Source organism: Castanea sativa, chromosome 4 (genome assembly GCF_040712315.1).
Source record: "Castanea sativa cultivar Marrone di Chiusa Pesio chromosome 4, ASM4071231v1".
Taxonomy (NCBI): domain Eukaryota; kingdom Viridiplantae; phylum Streptophyta; class Magnoliopsida; order Fagales; family Fagaceae; genus Castanea; species Castanea sativa.
In genome coordinates, this window is record NC_134016.1 from 4,977,002 (window position 1) to 5,000,589 (window position 23,588).

Below are 23,588 nucleotides of genomic sequence, written 5' to 3' on the forward strand. Positions count from 1 at the left end.
ATAATTAAAATTGGTATGTTCATTATTGGACTATAATAATTTCAATCAATTAAAATTGATGTGTACATTACCCCGGCTAATTCTTAATAAATTTCTGATCAAATAAAATTGGTGTGTATATTATGAGGCAAATCAAGAAATTTACATGATTGCAAACTTATGATCTAGGAGATGTGAGAGTTATATGATGTAACTCTTTAGGTGATAGTCTCTTTTAAATTCTTTGTGATGAATTTTGAAGACTTTGTGGTTGATTTTTACTTACATATCACCTCACATGTATGTCTAGCTTTTTGCTAGTTGCGCATACTACACAAGTTATTCTTTGCTAAACTTTGTACATGTTTTTGTGTGTGTTTTTAGTCTGACCAACCAATTTTGAAAATGCCTTGAGTATTTTGTAAAATCATTTTGATGCTTGAGAATTCAGGGAAAATGTTTGGAAAATATTAATTTTGGGAAATTGGGCTCAAAACTTGTGTTTTTGAAAAGCATTTCATCTTATACTCATGCATTTTATTCATACTTTTCAATGATTTGAGGAGTTTTTGCATCAAATTGCTCTATTTTTCAAAAATCTGTGTTTTCCAAAATTTCGACCGGTCGAATCTGTTTTTCGATCGATCGAAATTGCAATTAAATTTTTTGGTCAGCCTCTGTCTGTTTCGATCGATGCTCGATTGGTTTTCGATCAATTGAAGCGTTTTCGACTGATCGAAGCATTTTCGACCGATTGAATCTGTTTTTCAATCTATCGAAAATTGTGTAGAGACTTTTTTAAAAGGGATTTCTTCTCACGTGTTCATCTACTTTTCAAAAAGTTTTTCAACTTTTCTCTCTCTATACGAACCGGTCAAGGCTTCAATCAAATTTTTATCGTTTTCTTCCGTTCTTTTTGCAAGGTTTTTCTCTCCAAAGGCTGGTAAGACCTTTATACCCATCCTTTTGCATTTTATTTCATGTTACATCAATAAATTCATGCATTTAAGGGAGATTTTTGGCCCTAAGCATTTTTGGGGTTTTTGATGATTCAAGCCATATTTTCTAAAATTGATTGATGGGTTTTTGTCATACAATGCTATAATCATGATCCATGATGTTTAATTTGATCAATTTGGTGTTTTGAGAAGAATTGAAGATTCTAGGGCTTGTTTTGATCCGAATTGGGGATTTTGTTCAAATTCAGTTTGATTGATGAAATTGGCTTGTTGGTTTGATGTAATTGATCATTCTAAACTGTTATCTAACTTGTGTGATGATCAATTGGTCAATTGAGTAAAATTTCGACATGTGGTTTTTCAAAATTTTGGAGTGTTTAACTGCTACAAATTTCTGAAATTGGTGGTATTTGGCCATTTTCACCAATTTTATACAATACAACAATGTTCATTTCTTTGAAGGGTCCCTGCAGACTAACTTATGTATATAATAAACTTAAATATATTACGACAGGTCAATTTTCCTTAATCTTTGATATGAAATTGCTTAAGTAGATTATTTTACAAAATTTTAGATATTATAGAGGGATATAATTTTTTTTTTCTTATAAGAAAAAAGATGAGTAATCAATACGCTCAAGGTCAAATTCATACAATGCAAGATTTGGAACATTAATTATTATTTGTATTTTATTCATGTGATACATAGCTTAATTAAGAAATATATGTGAACTCAAGAAATATTTCAATAATATAATTAAAATTGAATAATAAAAGAGCTACTGGAATAAAAAAATGATTTAAGCTACATAACCAATAATGTAATAAAAAATTAAAACTTCTTTAAATTATTGTAACTTTTATAAATAAGTTTTAATTGGAGTATTAATTTTTTTAAAGATTGGTAATAGAATTTCATTTTCACTAAAAAAAAAATCTTATTCATAATTTTAATATGTTTATAATTAATCACATGCCAAAATTTTAGCAGAATATTAGAAACGTATAAAATTAATAATGAAGCCTATTTTAATTTCTAAAGTTCTGAAACCCTCTAGTTTTAATTAGAGAAAAGTATGTTGATTATTTTAATATTCTTTTAGTACATCACATGTATAAGGAGAAAAATGAAAAAAAAAAAAAGAAGGTTTTTTGAGATAACATCTATTTTTTCTCTTTTTGTTAGATAAGAAAGTCGTAATTTTCATTAAGAAGAAGATAAAAACAATACATCTTGAGTCAAAAAAGACTCAATCATATTAGAATTTTCCTCTATCCAAGTTACATAATTGAAAACATCCTTGACATGTTGTGCCAAGTTGTGTTGGACAATTGCCTTCCCGCTTGACATAGTTCACTTGCACTCTTCTAAAGTCTTGTAACTTTTGCCGAATCCCCTCAATAATATTGCAAATTGTACCACATGCTCCATGCTATCATGAGTACTAACTCCAGAGTATCATCCCCCACACGTTATGAAAATTTCGGATGCCACAATATGTCCACAAACTTAGGGAAGACCAAGCGATGGGTATCAAAAGTGAGTCCAGAGAGCTGCCAGACCTCAGGAGCCTCATCACTTTTCCAAAAGATATGTGCACTACTTTCAATTCCAGCTTCACAGGCTTCACAAAATGGATCAATTAGAAGTTCAGAACTTTTCTTCGACATAAATTTGCCTTTGTCGGCAATAATTCTTGCTTGCTTTTCATGCGAAGGACTTGACTTTGTTTGGGATATTTAGCCTCCATATTGTCTTCCAAAATATTTTAGCATTCTCTACGTTGGATGCTCCCCCAGAGGTGTTGCCTATTCCAAATCCACTGCCAATTTATATGCACTATGAACTGTAAAATTACCCTTTGGTGTATAGGCCCATACCAATCGATCACCAGGCAGTTTTGTACTCAAAGGGATGCTCAATATAGCTTTCGCGTCATTCGGGGAAAAGAATCGCTGGCCGGATCATATCAAACCGCCAAGCCTGAGTACATGGGTCAATGAGAAGAGAGACCTTTGCAGGATAACATCCACTTGATGAAACCACACCTGCAAGATGCAATGTTTTATTTTATTTTATATAGTGTATATTATAGTCTGATTTAGACATTAGCTTATATAATATGTGGTTTTATTGTAAATGTTTGAGTAATTTGTTTGGACATAAGTTTATTTAATACGACTTCCGTGACCCCATTTTATTACGCTTTGCAAATTGCAAGGAAAATGTAGTTGTTACATAACTCATGAGGAAATTTCTATTAACATCAATGTGGCATTATTGAGTCCATGATCTCTTGGTCTTGATCACTTGCTCTTAAAAAAATAATAATATTACAGTATAATATATATATATATATATATATATATATATATATATATATATATATATATATATATATATTCCCTTCGTTTCATTTATCTTAAACAAAGGATAGTAAAAAGGTAAAAAGACGAAGTATTTTCCCTCATCCCCCCCACCCATTTAGGCCATGAAATACAGAATAAATTAAATCCTTTATTTTTTATTTCTAATCTAAAGATTCAATAAAAAAATATTCTAATCTATATAATGCAGTAAGGGCCGAGGTTATGAATTACTTATATAAATATTGAACCATACATTTAAGCTTAGACAAAGTTCAGTTACAAATTTAGTTGTAGTCTTAGATTACAATTCTAACTAAAAAAATTAACATTACTACATATTTTGAAAATTTAACCGTTAAATAATATGTTTTTTGTGTTATTAACACACATATCAAAATTTTTGTGAATCGGATATTATTTACTATTCGATCTATAAACTTATTTTTATGCATAATTTTAAACTACGAAAACTTAAAACTTAAACATTTGATTGATGATATAATTATTATTATTTATTTTTTAGAAATTTTACAAGCATGAGGGATATAAGAAGAAAATACAATCTAACAGTAGATTTATCAAAATTCATATTAAATAAAAAAAATTAAATAAAATTGTAGTTTTAAACTATAACTAAATTTGTAACCAAACTTTGTCCTTTAAGCTACATGTAACAGATTTTGGAGGACATGTAGAGACGTGTTCTAAAAGATCATGAAGAGAGTAGTGTTTTTGTCAAACTATTCTGCTCTAAGGTCCAATTTCACACAGACATCTGTATCCCTCAGGACCATAACCTACCCCAACGGCCAATATCTGAAACTTTGGATGGGATTGACAGTAATTCTTTTGTCTTGATATGCCATTTTATAATAAAAGATTCCTATCGATATGATTTGCACCATGCATATACATTTTGGACTCCTATTGCACCATTTTTATAAAAAAAATTATTGAATTAATATTTTAACGATCTCATTTCAATTTCACATTCTCAACACACTGTATACACACACTAGTGTGTATGTATAGTGCATGTAAGAGTTACTTTCCATACAAATAATACACAAAAAACAAAATCGATTTTCTAGGACATGCTGAGAAGCCAGACCAGTGATTTCAATGAACGCAAACTCAATTAGTGCCATTATATGTGACATAAGACATTACATCACAGCAATGTAGTGCATTGTTGGTCCCACCTATCTTATAATTTCATTCTACACTCAATTGGTCCGAAATCAATTGCCGACCATAATATATAGCCCTCTTGGAACATGCCTTTGCATGTGAAGGTGTGAAAACCACAGATATGGAGTACTTGGAGAAAGAGAACATGGCCAATGTTGACCAGCAGCAAGAAAAGATAGAGGATGAAAAGAAGATCATCATGAGGAAGAAGAAGATGAAGAAGCTTGGAGGAATCAAAACATTGCCATTCATCTTTGGTATGTTCACAAATTCTTGTTCTAGTCGTTCAACTGTCTTTTCCTATTGTTGTTTTTTGTCTGGGATTGACAATATTTTCAAGGAACTCTCACAGCTAGGGAGATATCCAAATAGAGCTTCTTGGTTCTTATTTTCAAATCAAAACACCATTTTATTCATATGTTTGAGTATCTATGAGCTACTATCTCAATAAATATATATGAGCTAAGTTAAAATAATGATTAAGTGGTTAAATTTATTTAAATTTATAATTTTTTTATCAGTTTTTAGAACAAATGGTAATTTCATAATGTTATCAACGTATGTATCAGATGATCCTAGTATAGTTACTATATAACATTGGATTATCACTATGTATGGTAAAAATATTTAGAGTGTGTTTGGATACCACTTATTTTCTAAAAACTGAAAACTTGTTGTTGAAAACACTGTAGAAAAATAATTTTTAAATATGTAAATAGTGCCGTGAGATCCAAAAATGCTTTGCTATGCGCATTTTTGCGTTTTTGGCTAGGTCATGAACAGTGCTGTGGGACCCAACTAAAAACGCAAACGCTGGAAACGCACACTAGCCGCTATCCAAATGCACGCTTGGAAAGCACCCCACTGACTTTTTATATATATGCTAATTTGATATTTACCACTTTCCCTTTTGGAGTTAAATAAATCTCAAGATATGCACTAACTTTGATCCAATTAAATGCGATTAAGCTGCCTTGGTACTATAGATTAGTAGTGGTCCTAATATTTCACTGAACTAAACTCCCAATCAAGAGTTGTGTTTTGTTTTGGCTGTCCCCTTTTGTTGAACAAACCCAATCAAAAGAAAGTAGGACCACTAGAAATGGAAAAGATGAACAAGAATAAGAAGGAATTTCTATTCTTCTATTTGGAAAATAAAAGACTAGCAATAGAATTTATTTTTTTTCTTGGCTGAATGCAATTGAAAACCTTTTTATTTATTTTTTATTTTTTATGTTTTGTGTTTTCTTTTTGTTTTTTTTGTCTCTCTCTAAGGTCCCTTTCGTTTGGCCTACATTGTTTGAAAATGGAATGCTGTCAGAATGTTCACGGGTCTGTCTGTCTTTACCTTCCCAACTTGTTCAAAAGTTAATTTAAGCATATGAAAATCATAAAATACCATATGAGTAAGGAATTTGTCGGCGTCTATTTATTTTACTAAAATTGAAAATTTTATATTGAAAATATTGTAAATAAAAGTAAAAATTAATTAAAATAATATAGTGAGATCGGTGGGTCTAAGTAATATATATATATATATATATATATATATATATATATTATATTTTTCATTATATTCTGACCTATGGTGGGGTTGATACCTTTTTTTTTGTTGAAAAAATGGTGGGTTGATACCTACTTTATTGTAAAAATATTGTGAGATATTTTTGGGACTGTAGATGAACTTGTACCAGACAGCAAGTCAGCAACTTTTGCATGAGCTATTCAGAAAAAAAAAAATAAATAAAATAAAATTCTGCATGAGCTAGATTAATGGGATTTCCTCCCCTTCAATAAGAGAAGGTTTAGAGTTTAAAAATCCTGACAAGGAGAATATTTTTGGTAAAGGTTAAGGGAAGTGAGTACTGAGATGATAATAAATGTGATTGATGTCACTATTATTAAATAAATATTCAAATTACAGCTTTTTTTTTCTTTTTTAATGATTGGTAGTGATGATGTTGGTAAAATTTATATAGAAAAATTGGTTGTAATCCTAACATCACATGGAAAATTATTAGTTACTTTTAGAGTACCATAAATGCGTAGTTTCTCCTCTCACGTGAATGATAGGTTCTATCATGAATTTAATTAGTGGGTCCTATCATAAATTTAATTAGTGGGACCTACTATTTATGTGAAATGATGGAGTACGCATTTATGGTACTCTAGGAGTACACAATAATTTTCCCTCTTAGAATAAATTATTATCACTTATCTTGAAGGCTTGATAACTTTGTGCCACAATACATATTGACACGTAAGTATGCTTAAATTTCTCATGCTATTGAAATGATAATTATAAATTCATGAGCCAACTACACTAACTATTTCCCCCTTTGTTTCCCAGCAAATGAAATATGCGACAAATTTGCGGCAACTGGTTTCCATTCCAACATGATAATGTACCTAACACAAGAGCTTAACATGCCGCTGGTACAAGCCTCCAACACACTCACCAACTTCGGTGGAACTGCCAATTTCACGCCATTGTTTGGTGCTTTGATTGCCGACTCCTTTGCCGGGCGGTTTTGGACCATCGTGGCTGGTTCTATAATCTATGAATTGGTAAAAACAACAATACCATGCTTTACAGATTTAAAGTTCATTATTTATAGAATCCCTTTTACTGATGAATTAAGAAGGAAAGCTATAATTTAACTATTCATTAATGTTGTAAAAACACTAGTATAACTAAAGGCACGTAATTTTTTCTATTTATTATGCTGAGTTCATTCTGCTTTCATTCCTTAGCTAATCAGAATAATGAAAACTGTGAGAAAATATTTTGGCTCATAATGAGATAAATTATATTAGTGTACAAGATCTGCATCATTATCCTCTGATTTCTTCATTTTACTATTTTTATGCAAACTCTTGTTCATATGAGAAAATCTATGGTATAACAAAATTTTACAATATTTTTACTATAACATTCCTTTGAGTTGTGATGAGTCTGAGTGTAATCTTATTTTATTTTATTTTATTATGACTAGTGATGAGATTGACACTTTAGCTTATTGTGAAAATGTATGAAATTTTGTAGTGGCCATATAGGAATCCATTCATATATAGTTAAATTTTTTCCACATAATCTACATCATTTAAACCACCACCTAATCAATCTATAATATATATATATATATATATATATATTCTAGGATTTGAGCCGGCAAAGGTAGGATTTGAATTTAGGAAGAAAAATTAATATACACATATCTACACAAACTTGAATGTAGTATATCAAATGCTTTTTCAATGTAATAAATATACAATAATATATATATTTATATTTATTTATTTATCTTTAAAGAATAATTTGCATGAACTCATTTTTTTTTCTAATTATTTTTCAAATTCAAAATGTCACCTATTGTGATAAAAATACATGTAGCTTATCCAGACTAATCTATTAAACCTAATTTCACTAATTTATTGTTGTAGATAGAATAAGTACAACTTACATAAATTTATATTATTATGCAATTATCCCAATATTTTATTGATTACTACACAATTTCTTATGATGGAGAATACATTATTACATAAAACATTATTGCATTGTATAAACAGGGAATATTTTCCTTCTGTTATTTGCATTAGTTTTAACATATAAAGAGATAATAGTGTGTTGATTATAAGTCTAAAAATATAAATATATCAACAAAAAATAAATAAAAAACAATCAAGTTATAACTGGGAGGGGACAAACATTATAAATTGACAATTATGTTTGAAATTTTTTGGGGGGCAGGGGGCAATATAACTAGTTGTTATAGTCAATTTAGCACTCAAATGCCAAGGTCCTTAATAATAATACCATATGTTGATAAGTACTGCAGAAAAATTCCCAATTATCATCACCAGGGGAGCTCATGCCTATAAGCAATGTCACTTGTGTTTGTACATCTTTGAAAAAACAACAGCAATTATTAGTGTTTCTTATGAGCATATATTTAGCCTGTGAAAATTAATGTTTATCAGTTTTTCATTCTTCACCTTCCAGGGATTGATTAGCATCACCATTTCAGCAGTTCTACCAACGCTCCGCCCTCCACTGTGCCCAACTCAAGTGAATTGCAAGGAAGCTTCAAGCTTGCAACTTTGGGTCCTCTACATCTCTCTACTGCTTTCATCTCTTGGCTCAGGTGGCATTAGGCCTTGTGTTGTTACCTTTGCTGCAGACCAATTTGACATGACCAAATCAAGTGCAACAACTAGAAGTTGGAATTTGTTCAATTGGTACTATTTTAGCATGGGAGTGGCAACACTTACTGGCCTGACTTTTGTGGTTTACATCCAAGATAATGTAGGTTGGGGCTGGGGTCTTGGAGTTCCAACCATAGCCATGGCCTTGTCAATTATAGCTTTTTTGGTGGGTTCACCTCTTTACAATAGAATCAAACCTGCGGGTAGTCCCTTGGTTAGATTGGCCCAAGTAATTGTTGCAGCTGTGAAGAAAAGGAAAGAAGTAGTACCAGAAAACCCTGCTTTCTTATATGAAAATAGAGAGCTTGATGTTGCTATTTCTTTGCATGGAAGGCTTGTACACACAAATCAATTCAAGTAAGCAATATAAAACATCCTTTATGCATAATGTAGAATGTCATTGCAGTTGCAAAGCATGTTTTGAGAGCTACTTCGTCTAATAGTGACTAACCTATTTCATTTCTTTGAGATACCTTAAAAATAATTTGTGCATTAGCCGTATATCCTTCATAAATTATCAGTACCAATATCCTGTTCAATAAGTACGCAAATGTTACTGAAGATATTTCTCTTCTCTTCCTCTAGCTAAATGAGGCCCAATATGTGGGATTTTTAATCGTTTAAATGGGAGGTAGAGCAGACACAAGTTTGAACTTAAGATCACCTGCTTTGATAGCTTAATAAATTTGTCTCAAAAGCTTAAGTTGTTAAGAAATGTTAAATTCAATTACTTAACCATTATTCTAACACGTATATTTTGAATGCTTAAATTGCTTCTTGCTTATATGATTGCAGGTGGTTTGATAAAGCTGCTGTCATAACAAATAGTCATGCAACAGATTCAAAGCCACCAAATTTATGGAAGCTTGCCACTGTACATCGAGTCGAGGAATTAAAATGCATTGTCCGAATGCTTCCTATATGGGCAGCCGGAATTGCTCTTATTGCCTCATCTTCACATGTGCATAGCTTCACCATTCTACAAGCTCGCACTATGAAACGTCACCTGTCTCACTCCTTCCAAATTCCACCAGCCTCGATGTCTATCTTTGGCAACATAACCATGCTCATTGGCCTTGTTATGTATGAACGTCTCTTTGTACCCTTTGCTCGTCGATTCACTGGAAATCCATCAGGAATCACATGCCTACAAAGAATGGGTGTAGGCTTTGTGGTTAACATTCTTGCCACAGTTGTTGCATCATTTGTTGAAATCAAGAGAAAAGCAGTGGCCGCTGATCACAACTTACTGGATGATCCAAAAGCAATTATTCCTATTAGTATATTTTGGTTGGTACCTCAGTTTTGCCTACATGGGGTAGCTGAAGTTTTCATGTCCGTGGGGCACTTGGAATTTCTTTATGATCAATCACCTGAAAGCATGAGAACCACTGCTGCAGCACTCTATTGGATAGCAATATCAATCGGAAACTATATAGGCACACTGATGGTATCACTAGTTCATAAGTACTCTGGCAAGAAAAGCAACTGGCTTCCTGATAGGAACCTCAATAGGGGAAGATTGGAATACTACTACTGGCTTGTTAGTGGCATCCAAGTAATAAATCTCTTATATTATGTGATATGTAGTTGCCTTTATACTTATAAGCCATTGGAAGAGGTTAGTGAAATTTGCGAGGAAGATAAAGAAGTACTAGCTGGAGATAAAATACCATCTATGATTTTAGGTAGTAGGAATGCCCATGGAGAGGTGGAGCTTGGAAGAAATGAGACAGCTTAGGATTGTTGATAATGACTATAAACTAGTGTACTGTAAATAGGGTTTTTTTTTTCCTGTATTTTGATCCTGCAGTTTAAGTGAAATAAGCAAACAAATTTCCACTTTCAACCCAGTAATTATACTATGCAAGCCAACTTCATTAGAACTCCAAAATCCAATTCAGTAATTTACGTTGGAAGTTTTGATACTACTTTGTTGGCTTTGCAAAGCCTTAATAGGAAGAATAACAAACTAAACACTCACAATATAGAGGGGAACAAATGTTTTATTAGACACAACTTCAAACTCACAAACAAAGGGAAATCAAGTTGTTACCTTGTACAAAAGTGTCAACAACAAAGGCTATGGCCTTGTACAACTCTCACAAATAAGGCTAAGACCTTTTACAAAGCTCTCACAAATAATGCTATAATACTAAAGTGTTGGGTTATAAATTGACCACAGTTAATTTATTCAATTATTCAAGTTAAATAATTAAGTCAAATTACATGCGAATCGTGGAGGCACTAACAAATCACCAAATAAACTAATAAGCAACAGAAATTAAATAGACATGGTGATTTGTTGACAAATGAGAAAAACCTCTCGTAAGGTAAAAACTCTACTAAGTGATTTTCAGGTTATCACTTCCAAAAATCCACTAATTAACAATCAAGTTGTTACAAGTAAGAAAAATCTTACCACTCACTTGACCTATCCCAAAATATCAACCTACAGTTGAATCTTTGCTCTAATACCTAATTGGACTTGATCTTGTAGTAAACTTTTTCGCATGCACGAATCCTAGTACGTGACTAACTCTAGAAACTAATTAATTGTTGTTAACTGCAAAATTCTTCACTTCAAATCATGTTGAAAATCAGGAAGCACTTGGTTACAAATTCCTAAGGCGCACAAACGCAATAACTTCTCACAAAGTGTATGAGTTCTCTAATTGAGTCTTTGTAACTTTGATGACTTTAAAATAAGCCTTTTATATGGTCTAGGGTTGTAGAGAAAGAAACCCTAATCATCCAAGTTATCATAGGCCGAATTTCAAATTTGAGATTTCTGAAATAATAATTCTCAATAAATCGAGCTTGTGTCAAGCTTCTCATCAATTCTTAATAGATGCTAGTGTCAAGACTAGTGTTGAGCTTTAATGAACTAGCTTTTCTTCACTTGTTTTTTGAATAAATCTTCATATCTTTAATGATACCACTTGATGTAGTTGAGCAAAATACTTCTTGATACATTAAACCCAACTTAGGTCTACCTAAATAAAAGTATAGTGCGTTTTGCCAAAGGATAAGCTAGTACATAGAAAATATGACCCTAAAAAAAAGTCTCAGAAATGAGGCTACTGCCTTAAGTACTCTCCAATACTTTTTCTCTTACTCTAGAAATATTAGGTTGCTACCTTGAATACTCTCTACAACTTTTTTCCTTTCGCTCTTTATATTTTTCTCTCACCCACATTCACACCACATCTCTACATCCATTTATAGAGTTTCAAACCAAGTGGAATTATAAGAGTTATCTTTATTCTAATGACTCTTCAATTCAAAATAAAAAATTCTAGAATATGAAAGACACAAAGACACAAATATTATAAAATGACAATAGATACAAGCAATTACGGAAAAATAGAAGACACAAACTATTATGGAAAAATCAAGAGGCACATTTTGGTTTATTTCCAACTATTTATTCACTAAAATAATTAGCATCTAGTTATAGAAAAAACTTAATAAACATTTTCTTGGGCGTTTTTGTTGTGAACACGTGTTATACTTTAATACGTATATACTAATTAGAATTGGAATTGTTGGGCAATCAAACTTGAAAGTTATGCAGATGAGTTACCTGTTGGTCACTATTCTTGTTTTTCTCCTTTTTTTTTTTGAGAGAGAGTTTCAATTTATGGTGTCTGCTCCTGATGATAGCTCTTTATTATCAGACTAAGACACCAATCAGTTTTTGGTGTAGGCGAGAATTGAACCCCGGATCTTTTATACAACCACTAGAGACTTTACCAATTGAGCTGACTAGAGCCCACATTTTTCTCCTTTTATAATCAAGGCTAATATGATATAATTTTAGGTCTGAGACAATAATTTCAATCAAAATCATTTTTTATTTTTTTTTCCACTCACAATTTTTGATATATTTTGTTTATAATTTACAAAACTTTAATAGAATCACCCAATACCCTTAACATTCAAAGTTAAAGACAATGTCAATTAAATTTAAATTAATGATAAGATCCTTTCACATCAATTGTATATAAAGAATTATATACAAAAAAAAAACTTGTTTATCTAATAAGAGTAAAAAAAAAAGGGTAGTGTAATGATGACTAGTTGCAAGAGCTACTTCTTTAGAGAGGCGGAGAGAAAAATACATGTTTAATTAAAAGATGAAAATGACTTTTTTGTCTTTTTGGTGAGTAAACAATGGAAAGACTTGTTTTTAGTTGTATTTTTTTGAGAGAGAGAGAGAATCTTTCATGTATGGTTATGTTCGGTACCATTTTTTTTGAAACACTTGTTTTTGGGAATATAAAATAAATAAAAAAACAAATTTTCTTGTATTTTTTAAATCAAAAACATGTTTGGTTAGTTGAAATTAAAAAAATAGTTTTTTGAAGAAAAAAAAAAATGTTGTTATTAGGATTTGAACTCTAATGTTAACTCATTAAATGAGACAGATTTATTAAATCAACTGCGTGTTTTCTTTGAATTTTGTAAACGAGAAACTGAAAACAGCCTTTTGCATATTTTTAGTTTCCTTCATAAATTGAGTTTTGAAAACAGTTTTTGTTTTCTGTCCATTTTATGTTGCCAAACAAGTTTTTAGTTTCAAAAATAGAAAATTGTTTTTGAAAACAAAAAATAAGAGGAAAAAGCAATTACCATAACATTTTCTAGAAAAAACTTAACATATATAAAATGTATTTTCTTTAAAATTGTTATGTAACTATAGTATTATAGGAGTACTATAAAACGAAAAGTATAGGTTTTTTAAAAAATAAAATAAAATTTTGAGAGCTTTAGGCAATTGCCAAAAAAAGAAAGATGACCCACGGTAAAGGTGTAAGGAGAAGAAAATTTTCAAATTCCTCCTATATCTTTTTATTAGATGTGAATTTGGAAAATCTAATTGTTGGATTACACGTTCTTTATGTTCTTAACATGCATGTCAAATTTTGTTGAAGTCGGATATTATTTACTATTCAATTAATAAACTTATTTTTTTATCCATAATTTTAGATCACAAAAACTTGAAATTTAAAAATTTTTGTTGATGGCATAACTATTGATTTTGATCTTTTTGAAATTTTGCAACTATGAAGGATATAATAAGAACATACAATCCAAAAGTTGGATTTTCAAAATTCATATTCAATAAAAAGATATATGAGGAGTTTGAAGGGTTTCACTTCAAACTAATTTGAAGAGAAACCTTTCCCAAGGTGTAATGCCATTTTACTATTGATATTCTCAATTCACTTTAGATTGTCGTGATTTATCCCATGACCGTGAGTAGGGGTGTCCATAGGCAGGTTTATGCTCAACTCAAACTTGAGCTAATCACTTCTGTTAGGGGAGAATGAAACCGCTATCGACCCATAAGGAACAAAAGTTTAATCAAATCAAGTCTTAATGAGTGGTAGATAAATTTAGGTCGAAGTCATTAAAATGGTGGAGAAAGGAGATTCCTGCTAGATATGGGCAGAAGACTCACCGAAAATGGGAGGAAGAGAAGGATATCAAAGGGGTTAGGTTTCATCGATTCCCAAGGAGGAAATCTATTATTCAACTTGTTTCAGTCAAACTTGACCATGGAGAACTGTAGTCGACCACTGCTTGCTGTCGAAATCATTCAAATCCATGCGAGTCGGTCCAGGTTAAGTGGGTTCATCGAGTCTCTGTGCCAAATGGATAGCCTTAATCATGAGACTAGTTTCAATTAATGTCGATGGTAAAAGCAAGTGTCCATTTAGCAGCAAAAGTGAGCCCAAATTCAACTTATCATGTGGCCTTTGTGTGGCTCTTGATATTATTTGTCAAAGGAGTTGTATAAAATTTAGGACAACGTTTATCTACAAACTTAGTTATAGTATAAGACTACGACTTTACTCAATATATTTTTATTGGAGGTGAATTTTTACAAATCTACAATTGAATTATATTATCTTCTTATATATTCCATGCATGCAAAATTTTCAAAAAATAAAAAATCAATAGTGATGTCTTCATTTTTCTTTTCCAAAACAGAAGCATATCATTCAATTAATCAGAAAAATTAGCATCTTGGTATAGAGCTTCTCTAGCTATTGGAGGAACATTTTCCATCCAATACATATCCTCAATAATATTCCTAGCAAATTGAACTAATACATGAGCTACCCGATTCCCCCCTCTCCTAATACAATCAATCCTTACCTAATGTAAATTTCTAATCAAGTGTTGAATAACCCCAACCACATTCCCAAGCGTTGACTGATGAATCTTCAGAGTTGAAATAGCTTTCATGGCTATTATCTCCTTTAATGACTATTTCAGAGAAGCCCACATCCACTGCAAACTCAATAGCTTTTCTACATGCAAGTAGTTCAGCTTCCTTGCTACAAAGCACTTTCTGACCCTTAGCTGCCACGGCTGCCATAACCTCACCTTTCTCATTTCGTATAATTGCACCATATTCGAATTTGTTGAGGCCTGAGAACACCATTGCATCAAAATTAAGCTTGAAAACCGACTGTGGTGGAGGCTACAAGATATCCTGAGCAGGCTGCATGACTTGTTCAGTTCCCATCTGTTCTTGTGCAGTCCAAAACTCCTCTAACAGCTCTCTTGCTCGATTGATCAACCATCCCATATCATGGAACTTCCCTCCATGTACAATTCGGTTTCTTTGATTCTAAATCAGCCAATCTTGGACCAACAGATACTCCATGTCTTGTAACTTAACCTGGTCCAGCAAGTATTCCATTAAGTGAATTAAATCAACCAAACCCAAGACCCCCTTCTGTAGAATTTTCAAGCTACCAGATCACACATCCTTGGCCACCTCACATTCCCATAGATCATGAATAGTTGACTCCGGAAATCTCATACATATAGGACATATTGCATCATCAACTATTTTTTGCTTTGACAGATTTAGTTTTGTTGGCAAGATATCATTGCAAGCTCTCCACCCAAACACTTTAATCTTGTTTGGAATCCAAAGCTTCCATAGGGCAGCCCAAACTCGTCTCCCCATGCAGCCCCTTGAGCTCTCAGCTATATTTCCTCCTTGCAATACTTCCCTCGCCACCTTATATGTGGACTTGACAATAAACAACCCCTTTTTATGATGTAACCAAATTATAGTGTCTTCCACATCTCTTTGACTTAGCTAGATTCTACAAATGGCTTCAGCCACCACTTGCTCAAACATGTCCATGATAAATTCAGACCTCCAAGCATGCAATTCTTGATCAATTAAGTCAACCACAGTCACCTCTCAAACCTCATCCTTGACTGGAAACCAAGGTGCATTTGTTGGATAATTCGGTATCCATTTATCTCCTAAAACCTGAATAGAAAGGCCATTCCCAACTCTCCAACAACATCCCAAATTCAAAATAGGTAAAGCAGCTACAAGACTCATCCACACAAAGGAACAATTTGGGGGACTCCTTGGCATCAAATAAATGAGTTCTAGGAAAATATCTAGCTTTAAGGCATTGATATGCTAAAGAATTATCATCATGGAGCAACCTCCACCTTTGTTTAGCTAACATAGCTAAATTAAATGCCCTTAAATCCCTAAAACCCATTCCTCCATCCTTCTTTGATCTTGCTAGCTTTTCCCACCTTTTCCAATGAATTTTCGTTCATCCCCCACTTGCCCCCACCAAAATTTAGCACACATCGCATCTAATTTATCACATAGCTTTAAAGGGAGTTGAAATACACTCATGGTATATGTGGGAATAGATTGAGCAATTGCTTTAGTAAGTATCTCCTTACCAGCCCTAGACAACATCTTCCCTTTCCAACACTGCAGTTTTTTCCAAATCATATCCTTCAAATATGAGAACGTATGATGAATCAAATTATTTTACCTCTTGAACTCCCAAGACCCTCAGAGTATCTTGCTTCTAACTAGCTAAAGTGTTACTGCTAAAAAAGACTGAAAACTTCTCCAAGTTTATGCATTGTCCCAAAGCATTAGCATAGGTCTGAAGCACCTCAAAAATTACCTCCACTTCATTTTGTGTTGCCCTGCAGAATAAAAGGGAGTCATCTACAAACAATAAGTTAGAAACTTTTGGTGCCCCTATGTAAATAGAAGCTCCATGAATTTTACCATCATTCTCTACTTTTGCCAATAAAGATGTGAAACCCTCTGCACACAACAAAAACAAGTATGGGGAAAAAGGGTCTCCTTGATGGATTCCCCTAGATGGAAGCACATTCCCATAAGGTTTTCCATTGAGTAGAATAGAGAATGATGTGGTGGTGACACAAGTCATCACTCTCTTAATCCACTTTTTTGGAAAACCCAACTTCTGCATTACTCCCTGTAAAAATAGTCATTCTACTCGATCATAAGCTTTGCTAACATCTAGCTTCAAAGCCAAAGAACCTGTCTTGCCTTTCTTCCTAACATGCATAGAATGCAAAGCCTCATATGCCGCAATAACATTATCTGTAATAAGTCTACCTGGCATAAATGCACTCTGGGTGGGGGAAATAATATCAGGAAGCACTAGTTTCAGCCTATTTGCAAGAACTTTAGAAATAATCTTATAAACAACATTGCAAACGCTGATTGGTCTGTATTCAAACATTTTCTCTGAATTCTTCACTTTAGGGGTGAGCATAATATTGGTATGATTTAAAATAGACAACATGACTCCATTATTCAAAAAATCTAACACAGCAATCACAATATCATTACCTAATATATGCTAGAATTTTTTATAGAACAAGGCATTCAAACCATCAAGCCCAAGCGCCTTTATTGGTCCCATCTAAAATACAGCATCCTTGATTTCATCAGTAGTAAAATCCCTAGATAGCATATCCTGCAAGGCTGGACTGACTTTAGCCAAAGCAGTGCTTAGGCCTTCCTCCATTTGGTTGCATGAACCTGCACAAAAAAGCCTGTCAAAATAATCAACTGCTACCTTGGCTACACCTTCCATCTCTTCCACCCAATACTCTTGTGAATTCATGATACCCTTAATATGATTCATTCTACGCCTTTGTGATGTTTTTGAATGGAAAAATTTAGTGTTTCTATCCCCATGTTTCAACCATGCAACCCTAGATCGTTGTGCCCAGTAAATCTACTGCTTTAGTAAAAGATCATCCAATTTTTTACTAACTACCAAATATTCCTCCTTACTTTCCTCAGTAGTGTCAGCTCTATTACTTTTATCAAGCTAGTTTTGAAGGATTTTAATCTCTTTCTCCTCGGGTTTAGCCCTTGTATCTCCCCACGCCTTCAAATCATCCCCACAAGCCTTTATTTCTGCATGTACAGCTGCTAAACCCGCCTCCCCACTACTTGACAAGCTCTAAGCAAGTTAAATCCATGCCTTACAATCATCCCACAAAAGCCAGTTCCCCTCAAACTTAAACCCCAATAAGCTCTTCTATGTTTCTTCCTAAACTTTTGAACTTGGACAGTAATAGGGATATGCTCTAAAGCATGAGGAAGAAGATGCACCACATTGCTAATTGGAAAATTATCTATCCACCCCTTTGTTGCCACAGCCCAATCAAGTCTCAACTTGGTATTTGCATCACCGGGTCTCTTATTAGTCCAAGTAATCGGGTTGCCTTTATAACCTAGATCCTCCAATTGACAACTTTCCAAAGCTTCGTTAAATGCATTAATCTGAGCAGTATGGGGTTGCCTTGTGCTTTGCTTTTCTGAGGATTGGAGAATAGCAATAAAATCTCCAAAACATAACCGAGGACCCTCCACATAAGTCTTCAAATGTTCCAATAGCTTCCAAGACTTGAATTTTTGTTGTGTTTCCGGCTAACCATAAAACCTGTCATGAACCACACAAACCCATCTTCTTTTGTTACCCTAGCTAAAACATGATTTAAAGTATAGTTAACTACCTCTGGCTTTATATCATCCTTCCATAAAAAAGCCAACCCTCCACCAGCATCCGGATGCTTAACAATGATTTTATTCTGAAAGGGTAAATTACCATACAGAGTAGTGAAACCCTCCATATCTAAACGTGTCTCCATAAGAAAACACATAGTGGGAGCTTGTTCCCTCAATCATTTGTGAAGGCTACGGCCTGTCCAAGGGTTTCCAAGCCCTTGGTAGTTCCAACTTAAAATCCTCATTGCTCCCGGCAATAGTGGCTTTCCACCCCCACTGATATAATATTGTCAAGATCATCCCTATTCCCTACCCTTACACGTTTAGTTTCCCTACTGTCAAGAACCTCACGCTGCCCTTCCTCTAATTCTGAATCATTGCTTCTTTTCCCATGGGTTGTTAACATGAAAGCCTTAGACAACCCTCCAAGCCCAAAATCCATTCGGTTAATCCTGGTCCAAGTGGATTTAGGCTTTAGATTGTTAGCCTCAGCCTAACCCTCTTCTTAATTCAATCTATTACAAGCAGACCCACTCACCTCATCAACAAGCTCACCCGTTGCCATCTCATTTAATTCCAATCCAGTTGGCTGCTCCACATCATTATCTTGTAAGGCCGAACCTGGTGCTTTCCTGCTAGAATTTTCATGTTGTACGTAGTCTTGTCTTTCCTTTTCCACGTTATCATCTTCTTGAAAAATAGGCATATCCCCTAAAATCTCGAAACAAATCTCAATCGGCCTGCTAGGGTTTGTGTTCTCTAATCTCGCAGTCGGTGATGCCACCACCATCAAACTGTTGCTTGTAGACTCCCCTAACACTTGCTCCCTTGCAGCACTATCACTATCACTTGTGTTTCTTGGTGAGAAAGATCGCGTTTGCCCTCCCATAGCACATAAAGAGTCCATATATTGATAATCAACCTCGCCTCCATTCTAAATGATAGTGCTTCACTATCAGTGTGATGCACAGTGCTTCACATCGTGCCCTAACGTACCACAGTAATGGCAAAACAAAGGTAGACATTCATACTTAAATGACACCCAAGTACGAATACCATTTGACCCAGCGATATAACTTCCTCTTCACAAAGGCTTCCCAATCGGTAGTGCAAATTTGACTTGCATAAAAAAATTAGGATCATCTTGCCTTCGCTTCCATTCTACTTCCTCAACAATACCAAGGCGACTACCAACTTCCTTTCCGACTTGAGGGGAAACCATATCAAACAATGCACCCCAAATTTGAATCTAGAGAGAAGCATGCTCTAGTTTTATGTTCCCCACAGTCATCCCTTTCAGCCACCTTTGCAGCAACAACAACTGATTATCAAAAGACCACGGGCCATCTTGTAGAATCCAAGCCATATCAAACTCTGAGTGAAACTTGAATTGAAAGAGATTCCGACCTACCTCAATGATTTGCAAACTATTTTCCAATCCTAATGCCTTCCCAACGTATTCTTTGCTGCTCTTTTATTAAATGGTTTGCATGTTAAGAACTTCCCAATAAGACTCAAACTACAACTCTCCAAAGCCTCCAATCTGCCTTCATTAGAGATGGGAATCACCTCCTCTTCATTAGATGTCAACTTCATATTACCCAAGCCAGCAGCAATGTCATCAGCCATAGCGTCAAAAACTAGAAATAAAGAGAAGAAAAACGATACCCTTAGACCTAGGTCAAGGGAGGGAGACACTCATTTCACACGAGAGAGAGAGCTCCACGGCAGGGAGAGCGGTCCTATTGGTGTTTTGATATAATAATAGCGATGTATTCATTCAACTACTTAAATTACATTTTTTTTATAGTTTAAAATTATGCATGAAAATTAAATATATGAATCATATAGTAAATGACATTTGATTGACACAAAATTTAACATATATGTTAAGCGCATAAAAAAACGTGGAATCCAATGGTAATAATGTTAATTTAAAAAAAATTGTAATCTTAGATTATAACAAAGTTTTTAATCTAACTTTGTGCATTGTTCAGTCCTACATAACTTTTGGTGAATGATAAAATCCAAATTGCATTCCGCGATGGCTCCAAGTGGACTATGTTGACTATAAGTTTAAAAGTTATATGTGTCATAGCTCACAGCTCATATCATTCCCGTGTACATACCAACTTTAATTATACTATAGTTTTTTTTTTTTTTTGAGAAACACACACACACACACACACACACACACACACATATAGGGGAAGGGGGATGAGATAAGGGAATACACTCACACGCCAACACCAAAACTGCATGTAGCAGTTAGTGTCGCGAAGAAAGTGACAAACCCCTTCTCAATATCACACCTTAATTATACTATAGTTAATGACTAAAGTTTTGGTAATTTCTTAGACTATTTGACTACTTGTCATAATTTATTGTAATCATTGCCTCGGGTTCTTATTCTGATGTACAAACGTTTTTGTATGGCCCCCTTTTTTTTATTGTGCTAAATACTCGTTTTTAAAAAATTATTTTATTATAGTCTTTATTGCATCTTATTTAGTTAATTAGCGTCTTTTTGGAATTCAATTTTCTAAATGTCGAGATCAAACATTGAACTTGATTTCACCAAAGTCGAGTTCTACTTCTATGCAATTAAGTGGAACATGGAACTATAGTTTGAGAAAATTAAGTTCTACTTTTGCCACATATCACAGAATTACATAGAACTTGAAATTGAATTCTAAAAAGATGCTATGTAACTAAATAAGTTGCGATTAAAATTTGTTAACTAAATAATTTTGAAAAACTAAATACTTAGAAGAAAGAAAAAAAAACACATATTTGTACAAAAACACTTTTTTGTACTATTATGAACATGAGAAGAAGTGGCTCATATCTATATCAATGACCAATAATCATGGTTATAAAAACCAAAACTATCAAAGAACCAGAAAGGAGACCAATTCCCGATTTTTTCATTTCTTGACTGGTTTTTCAAACATTTTCTATAATATAATATGTATAAGAACTATCATTAAATGAAAAAAAAAAATGTCATTAAATATGCCCTATAAATTCCACAATTTATTTGGATCGCTAGTGGATACATAGAATGATGACATGTGTTCTTTTGTCAAAGCCTATATGTGAAAGCATCTAATAATTATCAGACTTAATTATAAATCACAAAAATGTCATGTATCAACAATAATAAAACCATAAATTTCACCATCTATTACAAAATCCTTAAAGAAATATCTACTATTACCTCCTTTAAATACTTTACATATAGTATATATTTCCCCTATTCTTATTCCATTTAGTTGGGTTTTACAAAGTGGGTATTATTTTCAACGACATGCAGAAGCCATACCATTAATTTAAGTGAAAATACAACCTCAATTAGTGCAAATATATGTCATAAGAAATTACATCTCACCATTGGACCAATTGGAGTCCTGTGGGTCCCGTCCATCATATAGTTGACCTCTCCACTATTCTTGTTCCTAAATCCAATTGCCGACCATAATATATAGACCTCCTATTGAAACTTGCCTTTGCATGTGAAGGTGAAAACCACAGATGGAGTATTTGGACAAAGTGAACATGGACGATGTGTACCAGAAGCAAGAGAAGATGGAGATGAAAGGAAAATCATGAGGAAGAAGAAGAAGAAGCTTGGAGGAATCAAAGCAATGCCATTCATCTTTGTACGTTTTTAGACCCCTTAAAACAACCAGATTAACCTAGTTAATTAACCAAGTGATTCTTAGTCAAATTAAATAGATCTAGGTTAACACAAATATATCATATCATTGAAACAGTGCTGAAAATAAAAACACAACGATATGATAATTCAGGAAAACCAAACCGGTAAAAAACCTAGGGATGATTTAACCTAGCTATCCTCAAGGTAAACTGAATCCACTATGAAAGAATTGAAGTTTACACAATAGTGACTTAGACCACTAATATCCTATTGCTACCTTGAGTAGGAAACTTACTACCATGACCACGGACTACTTCTTACTTGGATTCCCAGCAAGCACAAACACTCCCGCTTGTATGTCTTTAAGCTTTTGAATCTGCAACTGAATTGATCACCAAGCTCTTGACATTAATCTAGATCTTGATAATCCTAAGTGTATGTGAAGGCAAACACATCTAGATCTCACAAAAGATTTACACACACAGCATAAAGAGTAACCACAACAACCTTAAAAACGTGGCTACGGTTTTCCCTTTTATACTTAGGACAAAACATAAAACCTTACACGTCAAACCGGACTTGGGCTAAGTTGGAAAATTCTACAGAAAAACAATCTGCATGAGCTTTGATTGATTGAGTCTAATTTTCGATCAATCGAGCCAGGCATATTTACACAGTAAATCCTATAGTACACTCGATTCCAACTTTACAACTTAAACATACTTTGAGCAAGTCTAAAACACGACTAAACGTTTTAATCATGGTTTACCAACATTACAAATTGAAGTTCTGTATCAAAAAACAAAAACAAAAAATAAAATAAAACAATTTGAAGTTCTAATACATTTAAACCTAAGTCTTAGAACCCAACAATCTTTGGTATGTTCGCAAATTCTTGTTCTAGTCATACGATTGTCTTTTCCTATTGTTGTTTTTGTTTGGGATTGACAATGTTTTCAAGGAACTCTCAGCGAGGGAGATATCTAGGTAGAGCATCTTGGTTCTTCTTTTCAAATCAAAACACCATTTTATTTTTGTGTTTGAGTATCTATAAGCCACCATCTCAAAATATACATATGAGCTAAGTTAGAATAATGACTAAATAGTTAAATTTGTTTTTTCTTGTTATCAATTTTTAGAACAAATGGTAATTTCATTATGTTATCACTGTATGTATCAGATTAGATGTTCCTTGTTAAAGTTGTGTGATGGTGTGTGATGATTGAATGGTGAGTGGAAGCATAAAAAAAAGAGTACACATAAAGGTTTACGTAGTTCGGCTTGACAGTCTACTTCCACAATGAGAAAGCCCTTGATAGATGCATATTAATATTAGGGTGTGTTTGGATACTGCTTATTTTGCTGAAAACTG

At 33.4% G+C, this 23,588-nt stretch overlaps 1 protein-coding gene across 1 annotated transcript; it reads left to right on the forward strand.

The window, feature by feature from the left end:
• Positions 1 to 4,540: 4,540 nt before the first annotated feature.
• Positions 4,541 to 10,561, forward strand: LOC142631228 (protein NRT1/ PTR FAMILY 3.1-like). The gene is made up of 4 exons (XM_075805348.1): positions 4,541 to 4,756; positions 6,850 to 7,067; positions 8,506 to 9,065; positions 9,504 to 10,561. Exons 1-4 carry the CDS (start codon positions 4,621 to 4,623, stop codon positions 10,447 to 10,449), a joined length of 1,860 nt encoding a protein of 619 aa, XP_075661463.1. The 5' UTR covers positions 4,541 to 4,620; the 3' UTR covers positions 10,450 to 10,561.
• Positions 10,562 to 23,588: the final 13,027 nt, after the last annotated feature.